This window comes from Rhamphochromis longiceps, linkage group LG11, assembly GCF_057381845.1.
Source record: "Rhamphochromis longiceps isolate RC_006_pf linkage group LG11, R_longiceps_female_GT1.1, whole genome shotgun sequence".
Taxonomy (NCBI): domain Eukaryota; kingdom Metazoa; phylum Chordata; class Actinopteri; order Cichliformes; family Cichlidae; genus Rhamphochromis; species Rhamphochromis longiceps.
The window spans coordinates 12,375,091-12,393,732 of record NC_140567.1 but is presented as its reverse complement, the minus strand read 5'-3'; the positions used below and the strand labels follow the sequence as shown (position 1 = coordinate 12,393,732).

The 18,642-nt window shown below is 38.6% G+C and overlaps 1 protein-coding gene across 1 annotated transcript; it reads right to left on the bottom strand.

The window, feature by feature from the left end:
• Window positions 1–7,991: 7,991 nt before the first annotated feature.
• LOC146658634 (terminal nucleotidyltransferase 4B-like) lies at window positions 7,992–18,556 on the bottom strand. Its single transcript, XM_085422330.1, has 12 exons — window positions 17,446–18,556; window positions 17,214–17,337; window positions 13,673–13,719; window positions 12,828–12,948; window positions 12,645–12,752; window positions 12,408–12,536; window positions 12,029–12,242; window positions 11,588–11,714; window positions 11,350–11,474; window positions 11,045–11,229; window positions 10,713–10,841; window positions 7,992–10,577 (listed from the first exon to the last, which is right to left on the bottom strand). Exons 1-12 carry the CDS (start codon window positions 18,138–18,140, stop codon window positions 10,116–10,118), a joined length of 2,466 nt encoding a protein of 821 aa, XP_085278456.1. The 5' UTR covers window positions 18,141–18,556; the 3' UTR covers window positions 7,992–10,115.
• Window positions 18,557–18,642: the final 86 nt, after the last annotated feature.

The window sequence follows — 18,642 nt, the reverse complement described above, 5'->3', positions numbered from 1 at the left end:
AGTGGCAGTTGGAAGTCTCTAAGTCTTCTGAGGAAGAAGAGACGCTGACGGGCTTTCTTAACCAGGGAGTTGATGTGTCAGGACCATGACAGGTCCTGAGTGATGTGGACACCCAGGTATCGGAAACTGTCCACTCTCTCCACTGGCGTGCCACTGATGATGAGGGATTTGTAATTCCTCGCCTGCTTTGTAGTGAAGTCCACGATCAGCTCCTTAGTCTTGCTGATGTTTAGGAGGAGGTTATTTCTGTCACATTCCTGAAATATTCTTTATATAAAAATAAAATAAAGAAGACAAACCTATCAGAAGGCCAGGCACAGATCTATTTAATGAAGCACAAAAATTCACTTTTTGTTTGTACGTATTGAGATGTTCACAGAAAGGAGACACACTGTAGCTATAAGGATTTATAGCTTATAGACAGAGATTATAAAGACTGTCAGGCTTTACAAATATTTGCTGCTCAGTTTCATCCATTAGTTGAACTATTCAGTGTGATTTGTACCCAAACTATGAAACGTTGGCATCTAAGTTGTGTATACCACAAGTTTTGTTTTTTTCACAGATTATGTTCTATCCTTTATTTATTTATTTTTTAATGACCTCCATTTATTCCCATGTGGCCAGTCTGAGACCACATTCAATGCATCTTCACTGAGCTACAGCATAACTATATTTGAATTGAAAATTAGCATCAACATCAAAACCATTAAAGTGGATAAAGGGTCTTCCGTTAGTAATATTTTCCACATTAAAGGTTGGACAAAATGTAAAAGTGCTGTAATAATGGCTTCGGTATCATTTGAAATTAATGGCATGTTAATGCGCCCTTCAAGTCTGCATTTTTCAGTCTGTTTAGTACAGTTTGTGTTTGTAACCTGCACTGATTGATGGATTTATCATCCTCTTGGGAGGAGGTGCAGCTAGCTATTAATGCAACTTTTACATTCTCTATCATTGCCACACAGTTCACAAGACGAACAGTTTACTATTAACACAGCCTATAGATTTGAATTCATTAACTCCAATATGGATCTCTATAAAGTCTGGCTATGTAGCATACAGTTAAGATGGTGTTGCTGAAAGATCAAGGCTTGTGGCTGGAAAATTCAAACTACAGTGCTAAAAAGATCTTGTCTGCGGGTTCTTCACTACTTTTCTACGACATTTCACTGTTATTTAATCTATTTTAAATACAATCAACTTCAGATCTTAATAAACATTTCTCAGAATCTTGTGAATTAAATTGCCCGCCACTGAAATGTATTCATATTTCTTTCATTTCTCCCCCCCCCCCGAAGTCTATGAATAAGCAGCATCATGTGGGTTCATTATATCAATAGATAACAACATCTATTTAGAGGTTCCTTTATACATTAAAGGATTTCAACGCATGGGCATAAGAGAAATGGCACTTTCACCAAACAGGTGGACGATCGTTTTAATATGTCCTTATTAAAATGGATATATAAAGAATACGTGAATCAAGAAGTGTGACAGAAAAGTAACACGTGCGCACACAGTTTGACATGTCCTAAAATACTGCAAAGCAGGATGTGTTAATGAACGAGGTCTGTAATTAAAGCCTTGTGATCTGACACGGCTGCTTACGTTATGCTGAGACACATGACAGCCAGGCTGAGATGTGAGGCTGAGTTCAGAAAAACTTTAGGCCTCGTGATAGTTTTAAACAGGAGCTGAAGCACAGGAGTTTAAGTCAGATCATGACTTGTCATTATTCTAGCCAATTAATCTTACTACTTAAATACTTGTTTTCATTTCTTCATCATTTGCTCTTCTTTTTTGTAATGTAGGCGTCCATAATGCCAAAAGCTGAATACCAAATATAATTGTTTCCATAAGAAGTAATTAGATGAGACAGTGGCAGTATACTGCAATCATTATTTTCATTGTGTGTCTATAATTTATTTTAAGCACAATTATTATAAGTAACCTGAAGTATATATAATTTTGCAGTTAAACTCCATGCCATACCCAGATTTCCAGATATTAAAAGCTGTGCTCTCTTATCACTAAGAGTCAGAATTTTGATGAGCCTTTCCATATTTTATATTATCTTTTAATCTATTTCCTTGTAGTGAGCTGGGCGGGAATGAAAATTAAGCAATTAAAGGACGTTGACTGCTGTCATAAAAACTATTTTCCAGTGACACTTGAGGATGACCTGGATCTGTGCCAGGAAAATTTCATCATCCAGCAGGCAATTTGCCTGTCACTCCTTCAGTGTCCCAACACTGCGGGCTGTTTTCACCCCAGCTACTGAAATATCGTCTCAGACCCGCTTATATTCCACAATATGCTTTATTTCTTTATCTCTGTCTGTTTTTTATGTCATGTCATTTTGATCAAGTCAGAGGTGGCTGTGATAGGCAGACATTCTTCTACCATTTACACAATTAGCATATCTGCTGTTATGTACAACTCTTGTATAGGTCAGCAAGACTGATTAGGTTGTTGCATTATAATATTACTAAAAACTGCAGGTATATTAACAAAGTAGCTTCAAACGTTTTCATTTCAAAATGATGCTAATGAGAGCAGTAAGAGCTGATCAAAGCAATGAAGCTGCAGATGAAAGATAAAACAGTTAGTTGAAGCTGCAAAAGGGCACAATAGAACTGGGGGAGATGCAAAGTGGAAAACTCACTGCACGTATACGTTTACAGATGGATGACTACTTGTCTCCTGCCAAAGAAATCAATATTTAATTCCCTTCGCAGTTTTAATTTTCGATCTAAAATGCTGATACTGCCGACTGTCAGAGTGACTATCGAGACAAACCTCTTGAATTTCTGTTTCTACAAGTGGACAGGAACAAGGGGAGGATCACTGGCAGTCTGTTCCAGAGCAACAGTTAAAGCTCGTTACTGCAAAAACTGCTTGCAATTTACTCAAGAACAGATTGTCTGCCATTTGTTGTCGGTGTAAGCTGTTTGTTGACAGATGCCCTCCAATGCATGTCTGCCAATTTAAAAAAACAAAAAAAGAAAAGAAAAGAAAGGGAAAATGTGTGCTATTTTTCGGGTTTGTGCATCCCTGAACTTGCTAGGCGACTACAGACAGATTTCTGTGATTCTGATTTTCCTTAGTTCTGATGTTTTTTGTTGTTGTTGGAAGAGGAACATCTGAGTACCTTTATTTCTATTAATGCCATCCAGAGTGGGATATCAAAGCTTGCCTGCCTCACGGTTCATTTGGCGAGCCAGAAGGGCAACACAACTGGCCTATCAAAACGATTTGTTTAAGGATAACATACAGCAAACCTTTATTTTAGTGGAAATGATGGTCCAGATGACACCCTGATATTTTATCTATTTTACTTTGAAGTTTTGGTTTATATTGCTGCTAAATTTGCAATCTTCAGGGATAAAAAAAAAAAATCAAGACAACATGTAAATGCCAAAAATGCAGTAACACTAATAGCCGCTTAAGGCTTGCTTCAAAAGCATGGCATTCCCAGAGGGAAAGCATGCTTTTCTTCAATCATAAAATAACATGATTACAGCCTGGCACAAAAACATTTTCAATCTTCAGAATTTTTCCTTCATAATGACTGAGCGGGGTAACTTTCATTTCATTTTATTGTATTTATTTTTTTTAAATAACTCACCCATTTTGCTACTGTCGAGGTTGTAAGTGTGGCTGAATCGATGGATGCCTTTCTGGACATTTTATTGGGATTTTCTAGAAAATAATAAGAACTATTGTGCCAGAGATAAAAAGGTTTCTTCCTGTTAAAAAGGACTTTTCCTTCCCACTGTCGCCAAGTGCTTGCTCATAGGGGGGTCAACTGAGTGTTGGGCTTTTCTCTGTATTATTGTAGGGTCTTTAGCTTACAGCACCTTGAGGTGACTATTGTGATCTGGTGTTGTATAAATACTAGTATTTATGACCCTATTACTAAGCTCTCATTGACAAATAGATGATATATACCAAGGCAACGAAGATTCCAGGTTCAGAGTCCACAGAACCCCAACCCTCACACAGACAGCCTAAATTTTGCATAAATACTGCAGATGTATCCATTTTCATCGCAACTCTGCAACAAATGCTTGCTGCAACATCTCAGAAAGATATTTTTATATAGATTTATCCATAATCAAGTTTGTCTGATTGTGTTTGACAGCGTTAAAATCAGGGACAGTGTGCTATCTTTCTTGTGGCAGAAACTGCAAATAATGGCTGCAACACTGATATGATGATATGTTGATCCCTTAAATTCTTAGAAGTGCAAACACAGTATTCAGAAAGCTGCAGTTTCATGATACTCCAACATATAAGCCTAATGCAATAAGTGGAACCAGTCACTTTCCTTTACATTTTCATATACCCTGAGAGAACAAGAGTAAACAAAGGAGCCCGAGACGAAGATGAATAAAAGTAATTTTCTATTTTCTTTTTCTCCCTTCGAGTTCAAACACACAAGCGCAACAAAAACACAGTGCATAAATGGGGTCATGCTGCATTCTGCGGTGTGTTGTGTTGCATAAACCCAAATCATCAAGCAAGCTAGCTATCAACATCTGAAGAGATACATACAGTACGCAGTAATAGGCTGAGTCATCTAAATAACTCTTCAGCAGGGTGCAAGCTACAGAGAAAAGATAAAGTGATGGAAGGCACCCGGTTTGTAAATGTGTTTTTCTGTATAAATACAACCTCAAAACCGAGCATGCTGAATATAAAAATAATGCAGTCATCATTTAATCATGGAAACATGCATTCGCTCTCTAAGTTTATTCTTGGTGTTAACTTTCAAAGAACCTACATCGTATATTTTTATGATTTGTAGGTTTCATTTTATGTATGTTATGCACCGTAATTTTATTTGTTATTTGCTATTTGCTATTCATAATCTACACCCAAAGTAATTTGGATTAGTCAAATATTTAACACCAGATGGAATTGGCATGATAATGTGGAAGGCTTGAAATGATAAACTGACATCAACTTATCTATATTCTGCAGTTGCTGTTGGCTCTGTTGAAGATTATAATGGCATTCAGCTCATTGTTTTAGTTTTACAATTAGACATTTTGATTCAGTCTCACAGCTCTCCTGTACTCTGATTTAAAAAAAAAAACTCACTGTGGAAACTTTGCCAAGAACAAGCAACAAACAGGCAAAGTAAGCAACTAGCTGGAGGAGAATATGGAGCATTTATCAAATGAGGTGCTAGCCATTTTTATCTGTGACAAATTTATTTGCATTATGCGAAGTTAGTCTTTTATTATTGAAATTCTGGGTGTGTAACCATAAATGTTTTGAAATGAAATCAAATCTGAACTGAATGTATGGTTTGATTTAGATAAATGAAACCTTTTGAGTTTCTACACCTTTAGAAAATTTCGGACCAACATCCGTCAGCAGCTGTGCTGGTTGATGAGATTTGTACCTCAGTTTTGTTATGCAATGTTTGTTGACAGCCGCCTGTTGAATATGAAAAATTAACACTGCCTTCTAAAGAAATCTCCAAAAAATGGAACTAATGATCTGAAAGATATAGATGTAACTAGGGTCTGTTCCATTCCTCTGTCAGGGTCTTTAGAGAAGTATGTTTCTTAAAACTGCCAAAAAAGCTCCATTATTCAGAGAAAAATTGGTTTTGTGGGAAGAAAATGAATACTGGTGTGTATGGGTCATTAGTGAGCTTTAGACTAGAGAGAGGCTGAATGGAGCCATTTTATCAGGCAGAATACAGAATCCATCAGGCCTCTTTGAGCCAAAGAAGAAAAGATATCTCAAGTGAGCACATTGGACTAACCACGAATGAGCATGAAATCAAGGTAAGTGGAGATATCTAGGCCAAGAGGCTATGCTTGTTAGCTAAGAGTATTATACTTTGACTTTGGAAACACAAAAGGGAGATAAGCTATTTAACAGGTCCTACGTAAACAAAAGATGAATGAACATGGTGGGTGCACATAGGCCACAATTAATGGGATCTGATTTTAGACACATTTTATATAGCTATAGTGTGGAAACTCAATCTGAATGTTTAGTTTTAGCTATCAGTGGCATATTCAGGGGGCTTTGATGGTCGACATTTAGACCATTATTATTGTTATAATACATTATTCTAAAACAAATTTACAATAAATATATAAATACATAAAAATAAGAGTGTGTAGAATTCGAAGACCACCATGTTTAAAGGTTTTTTCTCCTCTAAGAGGCTGAACTAAGAAAGGCATAATAGAAAGTGAAAAGTGAAGTGAGACCGATGTCAGTACATTTACGATTTTACAGTCGTACAGAACTTCAGATGGACATCATCTTTCACTTAGAGATCCATTTACAGGTGCAAAAGTAAAAAGTCCGTGAGACTTTTTATTTCTTGACTTCCCTTTCCATTGCACTAAAACAACACCATCACTGTCATTTTCGTCTCTGTTATGCACACTCTGTGCTCGCATCATCTGTGTCTACATGGCTCCATGCTGTAAATAGCATAATGGTAGAAAAGTCTCTTCCATATATCTTGAAAGCATGACAAAAAGAACCAGTCAGTAGTTAAGGCTGAGCCTTTGATCACATTTTCTCTGTATTTCAGAAAGACACAAAGGAAGAATAATTGGCAGAAAAACAGAAAAAAAGACTTGTCAATGTCACTTCTAACACTTCTTAAAAAAAACCCCACAAACAAAAAACTGGCCTGAGCACTATTGGGTGGCATTGAGGAGATAACAGCTATATCATTTGAAAATGTGTATGGCAAAAATCTGATGTATATATGATTTATGTCTCCATATTTTACCTACTTTACCTGGGTGTTATTTTATGAGTCAGACCAACAACCATTACAAGCGAAAATAATATTGTAATAATTGTTCTCTGGACCAAAATGTCCCTTATACCCTGATACTATGTATCGACACCAAATTTTAAACTACAGTCACGGTGCTTTCAGACAGCCTGGAGGCATAAGCTATATTTAATTCCAGTAGAGGTTGAAAGGAAGCTCTTTTAAAGAACCTTCTTTAGCCATTTCAGTTTGACTGGTTAGCACACAATGAGATTGTACTGATTTATACGTGAAAAAGGCTTGTTTATTCCCACTGGAAAGCTATTTTCTTGACATGTTGAGCACAGCAAAGTTGTCATTCTTAACGTAGTATAAATGTATTTATTTTTTTGAAATGCGCTCTTATCTAGAGAAAGATATTCACTCTTTGCGAGCATTACATAAAGACAAGTGCCCCCTTTACTGCATGCAGATCTCAACAGGTGAATGCTAACTGGAGGCGCCTTCTGTTTCCCCTAAGGGCTGACATGCTTTTAGGCAAACCATGTAGCAGCACAAACTGTGTGAACAACCACTGTGTGGAAAGGCAGCTGAATTTCTCATCAGTGCATAGGCCAGATCCCATGAGCCCTATGATCTAATCTAGTAAATAGATCAGGAACAAAGAACCAACTTTTAACAATATTATGAACTGTAGCTGTGCCAAAGTAATCATTACAAGCCGTAGATTTAAAGTCTAATTTCCTAGTGTCTTAGTCAGCTTTTTTAAATGAAAGACTAAAAGGGGGCATCCTCGTTGCCCCCTTTTCCATTGCTTTAATTGAAATAAAATGACAGTTTCAGCCACTAACCCTCTAGTGATTAAACCTTTAGATGAACCACTTCATTGAAGCCCCTTCTTCCCATTTCCCTGCTGACAATCTGAAAGCTAATGACTCTGGAGCAGCTACACCAAGCAAATGATCCAGCAGTGCCCCCATGAGAGACTTTGTGGGATTACAATATACTTACATGATATTGAAACTATGAAAAAGGTTTTGATTGTTGTAGTATCTTTTGCACAGGTGACTGTGTTATGAAAAATGCCTCAACTACATGAAGAGTAGTGAGAATTACTTCTGCAGGAAAAATTGCATCAAAGCAATTGAGAGAAAAACTAAATTAGTTTCCTTGGACACAGTCACTTTTTGAGTATAGTCCACAAATTCTCTCTCTCACACACAAATGACTTTTGGAATTTTAAAATGTTTATTAAAAAAATAGAAAAATTGTATTTAAAAAAAAAAAAAAAAGTCAGTTGTTTACACAATACAACCAGCCATTAAATGTACAGGAAGGAATGAGCTGGGGGGAGATTTGGTTCATGTAACAACCTAGATTATCGTTTAAACATATTGCTAAAAAGCTGCACTGGGGGGAGGAAAAAAAAAAAAAAAAAAAAAAAAAAAAAAAAAAAAAAAAAAGCTGACAGCATCATGTGTCCATCAGTTTGGTACACGGCATGTTACAATAATCTGACTTTCGAAACACGAGACTTTAAGTGATTTTTACTCTTGCCTCAGCCAAAAGTCTTGTAACAATAAATCTCTGGTTTGCCAAGAACAAGTCGCTATGTAAACTTTAGCTGTGAAACTGTCTTTGAAATACTGACTTTAAAGATGGCAGAGGAAAACCTCTGGAAAAAATACAAGGCCCTCTTGCACAAATCAACTATTCTTATCAATTTAGGGGAAAAAAAACAAAACCCACACACACCTCACGCACATGCTGCTCATGCTAACAATCACTGACTGCGATCGGAGTCTGCTCTCAGAGCTTACATCTACAAGCTGTATGGCAAAAATAAAAGTCCAACAGTTTTGTTGCCACTGACAAAACACAAAAGGCTCTGACTATGTAACGGAGGAGGGTCAGATTTGGTCATTTAGAAAGGCAGTTACATTGTTGCTTTAACAGAATCAAAAAAGATATAAGGCAAGAAAACAAGCACTTTGCTGGTAATAAATAGCACCAACTTTTCTTGAACTAACAAGATATAACACTGCTAAAAAGGTGCATTTCCCCAACACAGCCCATCAAGAGGAAATACTAATGAAGAAAGCAAAAACAAACCCCCAAATTAAGTGATATGTTTAAAATGAGAACCAGTGGTGGGAGGAGCTATATTTGGACAGTTGGGAAAATTTCAAGTGATCATATATCAATGGTAAATGACAATAGTTATGTGTTGGCAACATGGGATTTTTGGCACATTTCTCACATTACACCATAGCTCCCTCTTGTGTTGGAAAGCTGTAAACAGACAGCCCTAGGCCCTCAAATCCTATTGCACAGATCAATGTAGGCTAATATAAAAAGCAACCTTATAGTGGCGAGAACTCCCTTATTTTAAAAAAAAAAAAAAAAAAAAAAAAAAAAAAAAAAAGTGGAATAAATTAAAAACTGGTCAATATTGCACAGAAATGCAACAGACATAATATAAGGTGGCAATGTTTACAGTACAGAACAAAACAGAGGTGCTAATGTGTGTGGGGGGAGGAGACATTAGTGAGGGGAAAAGTTTTTAAAACACAACAACCACCCAATTTAAAAAAAAAAAAAAAAAAAAAAAAAAAAAAAAAAAAAAAGGAAGCAGACAACGGATGATGCCCAACACACACACAAAACACTTCGTACATTCAAACAAGTCATCACAGTTTGAGCACTTGCGATAAGGTCCATTTTTGTGCCGTCACACCAAAAACACTGTCAGCGTTGAGCTGCATAGGTAGAAAGGTAGTGCTTCAATCCAGAGTACAAGTTGTAGTAATAGCCCTAGCTGTAGGGGCTCTTCATGAAGAGTTCAGCTAATAGGGTGTTGCATTCACAAGATCAAATGAGCCCCCAAACCTGATGAGATGGGCCCCGACAAGAGTCAAAAGTTCAAGAGATGCCAGGCTCGATGAACCAGTTCAGTAAAATGGCACACGATGTTCAAAAAGGTCCGAGTTCCATGGAAACTCTACTTGACTTGAGCTGCTCAATAAACTAGGAAGTAACACTGATGAGAAGGTGAAGTCTGGAAAATCCTCAATCAAGTCTGTGCTGGTGTGCGTCACATTGAGAGAGGGGCTTCTGACTTCAGACAGATGTAACAAAATGAGTTCAGTCATGGATTTAAATTCAGTTTTCGGACAGGAAGTGTGTGGCATAGTAAACTGACTTGGGAATGCTAGCACGATAAGGTGCATTTTTGACAGCCTCCCATATCAAGATTTCAAAAAAAGAAAAGTATCATCACATGATCACTTTGATGGTTGTAGAGAGGCCTTCAGAAACCAGTTGGGACAAATACTGTAGGTGTATTCTTTCATCTGATTTGGTTCAAGGCAGGAAAATTGTCCTTCTTTTTGCGTCGACAGGCGTTACGGCCGTACTGCTGCTGGTTCCTGAAACCCGATGTAGCGTTATGAACTTGGGGAACAAATCTGCGCTGAGGACTGAAGTTAACGTGACTTTGGCCTTGGAGGTTACTGCACTGATTGTGCTTGAAGACAAGTTTGGGATGCTCCAGTGAACCGTGGGAATTGGATCCCATGGCATAAGAGCGGCTTTGCAGTCCTCCTACCTGAGGGTGGTGAAGTTGTTGTTGGTGGTGGTGGGGACTTAGGAGAGGGCTGGTAGAGTTCATGTATTGTGAGATTTGAGGGGTTTGTGGTGCGACTTGTGGCGAATGACGGTGCACAACGCCGATGGAAGGAGGAGTCTCGTGGTAGAAGCGGCAATCGGAGAGATGGGGGATGGCTATGTTTTCTGGGAGGGACATCTGGATCTGAAAAATTGTGGGGAAAAAAGAAAAAGATTGAATTTGGGATTCTTTTAAAGCATTAAAGGGCATTTGGAAAAAAAAAAAAAATTGGACTTTGCCTTTTGAAATATAAATGTCAGTATGAAGAAACAGACCGACCTGATGCATTGTGTGAATAAAGCCTGCTGGATGCGCAGTCCTCAGGTTAGTAGTCATCTGAAACATTGACTGGAAGGTCAGGGGATGGAATTGGACAGTAGTATTGGTGCCGTGAGGGGATTCAGATTCCTAGGAATGTCCATATACAAGTTAAGAAAGCCAGACTGACAAGAGAAAAACCTTAAACATTTGGACTATGATCAAGTTGTGATGGAACATTATAGCTGCTTTGTCTATGTGCTTTATCTTTACATATTTTGAATTGCCACCTTGTGTGCCAAAGTGGTTGTCAAATAATTTGGTAAAATGAAGAAAAGAATATTTGCCCTTACTATGTCACTTCCCGAAGAGGAAGAAGAGGAGAGCGAGCAAGCAGAGGATGACGACAAACGGTGATGGGGGCTGTTAACGAAAACTGGAGATGGTGACGGGGAGTCGGCACTGAGCGGGGAGGATGAGTCTCTTTGATCTCCACCCAGCATCAGCCTGGCCAGATCCTGTTCACAAGCCTCAACATCTAGGACCAAACAGATTACGGTTAGACTGCATTGGGTATATTTGACACATTTTCCTCTTTTCAGCAACATCAGTTATTGAAACTGAACTCCAGTTCATGTTACGCGAAGCAGGCACTAACCAGAAGTTGAAGACAACATTCTGTGGTTTCCCAGCTTGGCATACTGCTTGGCACCCCACTTCTGGATTGTCCAGTCCCTGTATTTCAGGACCTCTTGGCTGACTTTGATGAGTCTTCCCAGAGTACTGCAACATAGAGAAAGTAAAATATGACTACTTAGAGAAACACTGTAAAGATTAAACTCATAAGGAAAGGTTACACTTTCCTTATGATTAGGAGGGGGTGGGTTGGCACAAACCTGTCACAGTCTTTGTTAGGGTATGCACGTGAAAGTGGAGAAACACTATGGTTTAGTACCATGTAGGCAAAGTCAAAAACCTGCTTGACTTGCAGAACCCCATATGAACTTCTGCCCACGTCGTTGCCTGTGAAGATCACAGACACACACGCACACACTCGATTAGTTGAGCATTACAAGACGGACTCTGACAGCATGACACATTTTGGCGTTCATATATCAAATGTTTTGGGATGTACAGCAATCATTTGCCTCCTCTGCACAACTTTTATTGTTACTGAACCCACAGGTGATTATACTGCAGCTCTTTAACATTTTTATTTCCCTTCACTTTGGATTGCCCTTCCAGCAGCCAATAAATACCTGTGTTTTTTTGCTTTTGCAGTAATGTCTTGTACAAATTCTATACACATTTGAACATTTTCTTTATTTTAGTCTGACCTGGTTGGACTGGATCTTCTATGCAGAGCAATGATGGTCTGTTTCCATTCTCCATTTCTTTGAGCATTTCCTCCTTGCACAGGTAGGCTCCTCCATTTTTCACTCTGATGGCGGTCTTAATGTAGTCGAAATCACGGCCGTACAGTGCAAAAAATTCAATCAGCAGGATGCCCAGGTTAATGTTGGGACGGCTCGTGTCTATCCGAGGGTGTAGCTGATTAGCAGGACATAAAGAACTTATTACCTTTGCTGTGTAACACGTTACATTTTAACAACTTTTTGGTCAACTTTTACAAAATGTTTTTATTTTAAATAAACCAGAGTGTAGTTATTATCAACTCTGGAACTAATCACTTTGCTGATGAGCATCACTGTGTACCTGCAGGAAGCTGATGGCCATTAGTATAAGACTGTATGAGCTAATGCCTCCAGTGAAGACTTCATTCAATTCTCTCTGCAACAGGAACTGCTTCAAAACGAAGATTAAGGGTGGCAGAACGGGGTACTTCTACAAGAAAAAAAATAAAAATAAAACAAATTAGCAGAAAAACAAAACGATCATTTACACAAACTCATTTTTTTAAAAAGGGAAAAAAGTCCGTCGTTAAAGGCTTACTTTAAGGTAGCTTTTGATGAACTGTGCTGCTTTGACTGCAGTCTCTACATTAAAGCTGATGTCCACTTTGACCCGTGTTTCACAGTCTGTAAGCTTGATGATTGGCACCTAAGGAAATGTCAAGAATTAGTTCACAATTTGGCAATGCCAAAATTAAAAAGCCAGGATTCTCTCTCGACTTACTGTAGCTTTGTCAAGGAGTTTGATGGGATGTGAGCCGGACACATTGTGTTTTTTCAAGGCTTGCTCCAGTTCTTGCAGTGGAGGACGGTCCCACTTTCCGAACACCACCAGGTCAATGTCACTAAGGACGCAGCAGAATGAAAGCAACACAATTTCAAACGGTTTCTCAGACACACACCAAATGGTAAAAATAAATAAAAAAATAAAAAAATAATAGCTACAACAAGACAAAAGAGAAGTTACTGTAACCATGTTCTAGTCATAAAACTTCAATCTTATCTGCACAACAAAAAGGCTTTTGACTACATAACATATGTACAAATAATAAAGAAAGCAGCAGTGATCTCTGCCTGTTGGTTTGTGTACACATGTTAGAAAGACAGTTTTATTTCATAACCAATATTTAATTGTTCAGGCAGTTTAATTTTCATTGCTGAGCGAGTATTATGTGAATCCAATGAAAACAACCATTGCACAAAACAGATGCTGTATGTACTCACTCCAAAAATCACTTCATTTGCTAATGCGATACAATGTTTCCAAATAAGGCTGCTGAATATTTTAAACTCCTGCATATTTGCTGAAATGTCACTCCCCCTCAACACTCTTCATTTCTGTAACTCAACTCTCAGGACAAGACCTTGAGAAATACAATGCATACATAAAAAACTATAATAAACAGCATCTAGTTCAGTGTAAATTCTAGCAGAATGAACACTGAATGCAGTGTGGCATTTTAATACTGACAAAAAAAATGGTGCTCCTACTTCCTAAAAAGCAGCGCATTTTACAAGCAGCCCGTGTAAGGTGAGAGTGTACGGCAACGGTAATGCAACAAATGTTACCTTGTTGGAAGATAAACTCCAGTGCTGAAGCTGCCAAATATCTCCACCTGCAGAGGACAACATAGGTTTGGTTTCAAGAGCCATAAGCATATCTGAGGTATTTGCTAGCTTGACCTTGATTTTGAGCTGACAATGTGGAACCTTAAAAAATAAAATAAAGACTTCAGTGTAGTTACAATTAAGGCCATACATGGCTGTTTTTCCCTTTATACACCACCACAGTGGGTTATTAAAAATAAAAAAGTAATTTTTGTTTAGTTTATTTATTTCAAGTGCTGAACTTAATTGGTAGCTGGTCATTGAATGTAGGGCTGCTCAATTAATCGAATTTTAATCACGATTACGATCTGGGCTTTCAACGATCATTAAAAATGACTGAGACGATTATTAGCCCCTCCCTAATTTATCCGCGACACCTTAAAGGCCGGTCCGTGAAAATATTGTCGGGCATAAACCGGTCCGTGGCGCAAAAAAGGTTGGAGACCGCTGATTAAGAGGACCCGAGGGAAGCTCGGAAAGCTAAGCAGAAGTTATTTGGAGAGTGACTGCCGTTGGTTGAAAAGAGAGTTTAAAAAAAAAAAAAAAAAATCTTCAGTGGTGTTGCACACTATTTTATATTATTTTTTTAAAGTCATTGTTAACCCTTTAAAGCCGGTCAGAGCAGCACGCTCCGTTTTGCGTAACTATTGTTAAATCCCTGTAGAACCGGAACCGTGTAAGCTAGCGCAATAATTTGTTTTGCATATGAAACCGGAGGAGTTGTACTTACATCTGATGCCATCAGCTTGTCCTCGGTCACGGTTTCGTTCCACATATAGCTTTGCAAAAATTGCATAAAAAGCGCTTGCAGGAACAAAAACATAATATTCCAGAAACACGCTTTGCCGTTCCTATCAGCTGTTCGTAACACTTCCCACAGTGAAATGATGCACATGCTGTTTTCTTTGCAAATTTGCATCATAGGATTGTTTTTTGTTTTTCCTGCAGTATATAAAAATTGGTGTATCTCCAAAATAAAACTATGAAGACACTCAAAATAAATTTCCTGTGGTGGGAAACTATTTTTTGCAACTTTATTGTATTTAAAGTTTTGAGGGATAAACCTCTTAAACTTCTCCAAGTAGAAATATATGTAAACAAAACAAAAGCGATTTTCAATTTTTTTTGTAGTTTATTGCACTTTTTTGCAATTTATGTAATTACTATGGACTTAATGCATACATATTATTAAAATATGGGCTATAACAGTTGTATTGATGTATAGCAACTTGAAATGCTCCCACAAATGGCACTACAACATGTAAAAAAAATAATAATATAAGCTCTGGTGGACTTGGTTCTATGGTAGGTCTTAAAGGGTTAAATAAATATCGTCAAATAATCGTGATCTCAATTTCAGTGAAAATAATCGTGATTATCATTTTTGCCATAATCGAGCAGCCCTAATTGAATGTGAACATCATTAAACTGACAAACCAAAATCAACACATCAGAGAGATGGCAAAAAGTTTAGAAGAGGCCGAATCAACAGTCAAGCACGTCATTCAAAAAGAAAGACCAGCGCAGGCTGGGGATGACAGAGTTTGATGGTTAAGATAAAAAAATAAAATAAAAAAAACAACTTCACAACATCTGAGTCCTCTCGAGGAGGCAAGTCTATCAACTGACAAGGTCAACAATCAAGAGAGACCTTCATGAATACAGAGGGTATGGAACAAGGCTCAAATCATACACTCGATAACATGGCAAAATTAGACTTGACCAGACAATATCTAAAGAAAAAAAAAAAAAAAAAAAAAAGGCTGCTCACTTCAGGAAAAATTAATTCACGATTAACTTGTATAGAAAGATTGGAAGAGAAAAGTACCGTATGCAGAAGGGCAAACTGAAGCATAACACATCAGCTCACAAGCATGGTGGAAGCATCATCATGGCACCAGCATGTATGGCTGCCAATGGAACTGTCACTAGTGTTTACGGATGATTTAACTGCTGACAGAAGTAGCAGAAGTTCCCGTTTAGCAAGCTGTTATTTATAATTTTGGAGAAAAAAAAAAAAAAAAAAAAAAAAAAAAAAGATTTGCAAACTAAATTTGACCTTGCAATCTTTTTGTGTAGTTTTAAGCCATTTGGATAAATAAATATTCATTACTTAGCAGGTGTCTCTGAGTGTGCAACAATACAGTCTGGACACAGCTTGCCATCCAAGCCTGCTAGCATTAGGTGACAACTTTGTGCTCTACCATTCTGCAAATATGGCCAATTCTTGACTTAGTAAAAACAATAAAACTCAGTAAAAAAAGTAAAGGCCAAGCCAGCTGCACTGCTATGTGGGGCAGCACATCCAAGAAGGTTTAACTCCAGTCTTACTTGAGCAGAACTCTAATATTTCTGAGTCTTTTACATAGCACTGATTCGCAGATATCTGTATCTGTGCTGCATCCACAGTTTATGTATCCAGCTTGTTGACCAGGCTTTCTACTGTTCTACATACAGTGTATGGTCAAAATACACTAATTTTATGTATTAGTCAAGATGTGCAATAAAACTATTGCCTCTGTAAATGTCTGGTTTCTAGAAAAGAAAAAAATAAAATAAAATCACCACCAGGGATAGGAGGAGTAACACAGAATGATCTTCAGAGAAAAGAAAGGAAAAGAATCCAATTCACAGTGAGTCCCAGTGGGATTTCTGTGGGCCAGGATTAGTTCAAAATGTTTATAATGTGAACCCCACCCCCTCAAAAAAAAGAGCCATTTGTTACAGAGTGCACTCTGTTGGCAGTATACAACGGAAAATAATTTACTAATGTTACTTTGGGAATGCAGGCAATATGAATGAATGATTACATCTGGCCAAGTCTGTTTGGACATATAGCGTAAACGATGCTGCTGACTGCCTTCTGCATAAAGCAGGACACACAAATGTAGTAAAGTGCCAAACGTAATGACTGCTGAAACCATGAAAATCATAGGCCTGATTTATGCAGGGCATCACAAACAAAAACAAGCTGCATAATTATAACCATAAAAAAAATAAAATAAAATTACTGAATACACCAACAGCAAAGAAAAAAGAAATTGGATTCTCATAAAGTTAAGTGCAGGGCAAAAAGATGCCCTTTGTGACCAAGGCAGTAAAAAACGCTTGATTGGGGTCATCGCTGTATTTCCTCAGGCTTACAAGTACCTACGTTTGAAATATCCCTTCTGTCCTAGCATGTGTCCGAACATTTGGATGCCAGACAAAGAGTGGGAGTAAAGGTTAGTTTTTTCCAAATATATCTGACTCGTGTGTTCAGTGTTACTCTGGAAGCAGGGAGGAGTACTCCTGAATTTAACAAGAATCTAACATCAGCTTGTCTCTTGATTAACTTTAAGAAGCTACTCTGATACTCATAAGTCAACATACTTGGCTTATGAGAGGGTTGGCAGCACATCACAAAAACAAAAGTATGTAAAACTGAGCATCCAAACCCCCACCCCATAGTTACCTGTCCAAAAGGTGTGCACAGGTAAACATCTATGCTGGTGACACTCACCTGTACTGTGGGCCACAAATCTTTGATAATCCCCTCTATTCTGTTCACTACATCCCTTCTCATTGACTCTTCTTCTGGTTTTGGTGACATGAAGCTGAAGAAGTCCATAATCTCTTCGTGAAGACTAAAAAGACGGAAATAAAGTGTAAACCAGAAGCACATCTATGGTGAAACACTGCATTTGGATAAAAGAAAAGTTTGTCCATACCCCCTCCTCCCTCCTTTTCCTTACCCATTGATGCCCTGGCTGTAGCGCCTGGTTTTCCACGGGCTACAATTAGAGTCTGGATGATGTCCATTGGAGTCGAAGCACAGGAGGGGGTTGATGCCGTGGAAAGTGTTGGCCCTGTTCAGGTGCTTCCTGCGGCTGGATGAATGTGTCTGATAGTGGTGCTTGTTCCCATGCTGATTTCTTATCCCAGGGGGGGTGTGGTCGGTAGATTGTGGCATGCTGCGCCAGTGTTGCTGAACAGTGTGAAAAGGGGTTAGAGGGTATTGCTGTCGGAGACTGTTCTCCTTCAACTCCTGCTTGCCGTAGTGCAAGAACTGGTTAGCCTCTTCTGTAACGCTCAAATTGTCGATGTGCAGGCAGGAACCAGAGGGCGAGGAACTCTCGGCCTCCGAGTCCAAAGAGGAGGAGGACGGCGACAACGAGCCCTTCCTCCGGACACTTCCCCTCTCCCCGCTGCCGTCTCGCTTCGACAGGTTCCCCAACACTACCATCGGTGACGGTGCTACATTTCTGCAATACTCACCGCGTGAGTCCGTGGAGTTTGCGCTCTGCGCTGCAAAGTTACGTTGGTGTTGAAGGCGGCTGTCGATACCGGAGCCTGCTCCGAATTCCTGAGGGGTTCGCCAAATGTGCATCCACAGGGTACTGGCAGGTACCTTCTGCTCCGGCTGGATCCAAGCGGTCCTGGGATCCATTGGACTCAGAGTTTAACGGGAACCCCTCTTCTCTTCTTAAAATGGCAAGCAATGTAACAAATGAAACACACTGCAGTCAAGCAAACTAATAAATCCTACCGCGCTTATTCACTTATTATCCTCTCAGGGTTTCATGTCCGGAAACGGGTTTGGTTTTCCAAGCGGCTTCGCTAACTCCACTACCCTAGTAAAACAGCAATATGGCGCACCCAGTAGCATTCAGCATCTACGCATGTCTGAGGGATTTAAATCTTTGAACACACCCCTCAGCCCCGAGAGAGCGGTAAAGCTAACAATATACAAGCCTCACAGAACGGAAGCTGGTCCCTTGAAATTTTACTAAATTTAATTATTTTATTTTGACGCACTAAAAGTAAATGAAAAAGAAAGAAAATAATATGAGCTAATTATTATTTTCATTATTATTATTATTTCCAGTTAAGGCGTTCTTTCTGTTGTTGCTATTCTTAGATTTGGCACAAAGCATGCTTTTGTTTCTATT

Bases quoted from the DNA above. Each gene is read 5' to 3' on its own strand.
- LOC146658634 (XM_085422330.1), bottom strand. From the start codon at position 18,140: ATGGATCCCAGGACCGCTTGGATCCAGCCGGAGCAGAAGGTACCTGCC. The intron at 13,720-17,213 runs GTGAGTGTCACC...TGTCCTCTGCAG, and splicing joins ATTTGTGGCCCACAGTACAG to GTGGAGATATTTGGCAGCTT. The intron at 12,537-12,644 runs GTAAGCCTTTAA...TTTTTCTTGTAG, and splicing joins TCATCAAAAGCTACCTTAAA to AAGTACCCCGTTCTGCCACC.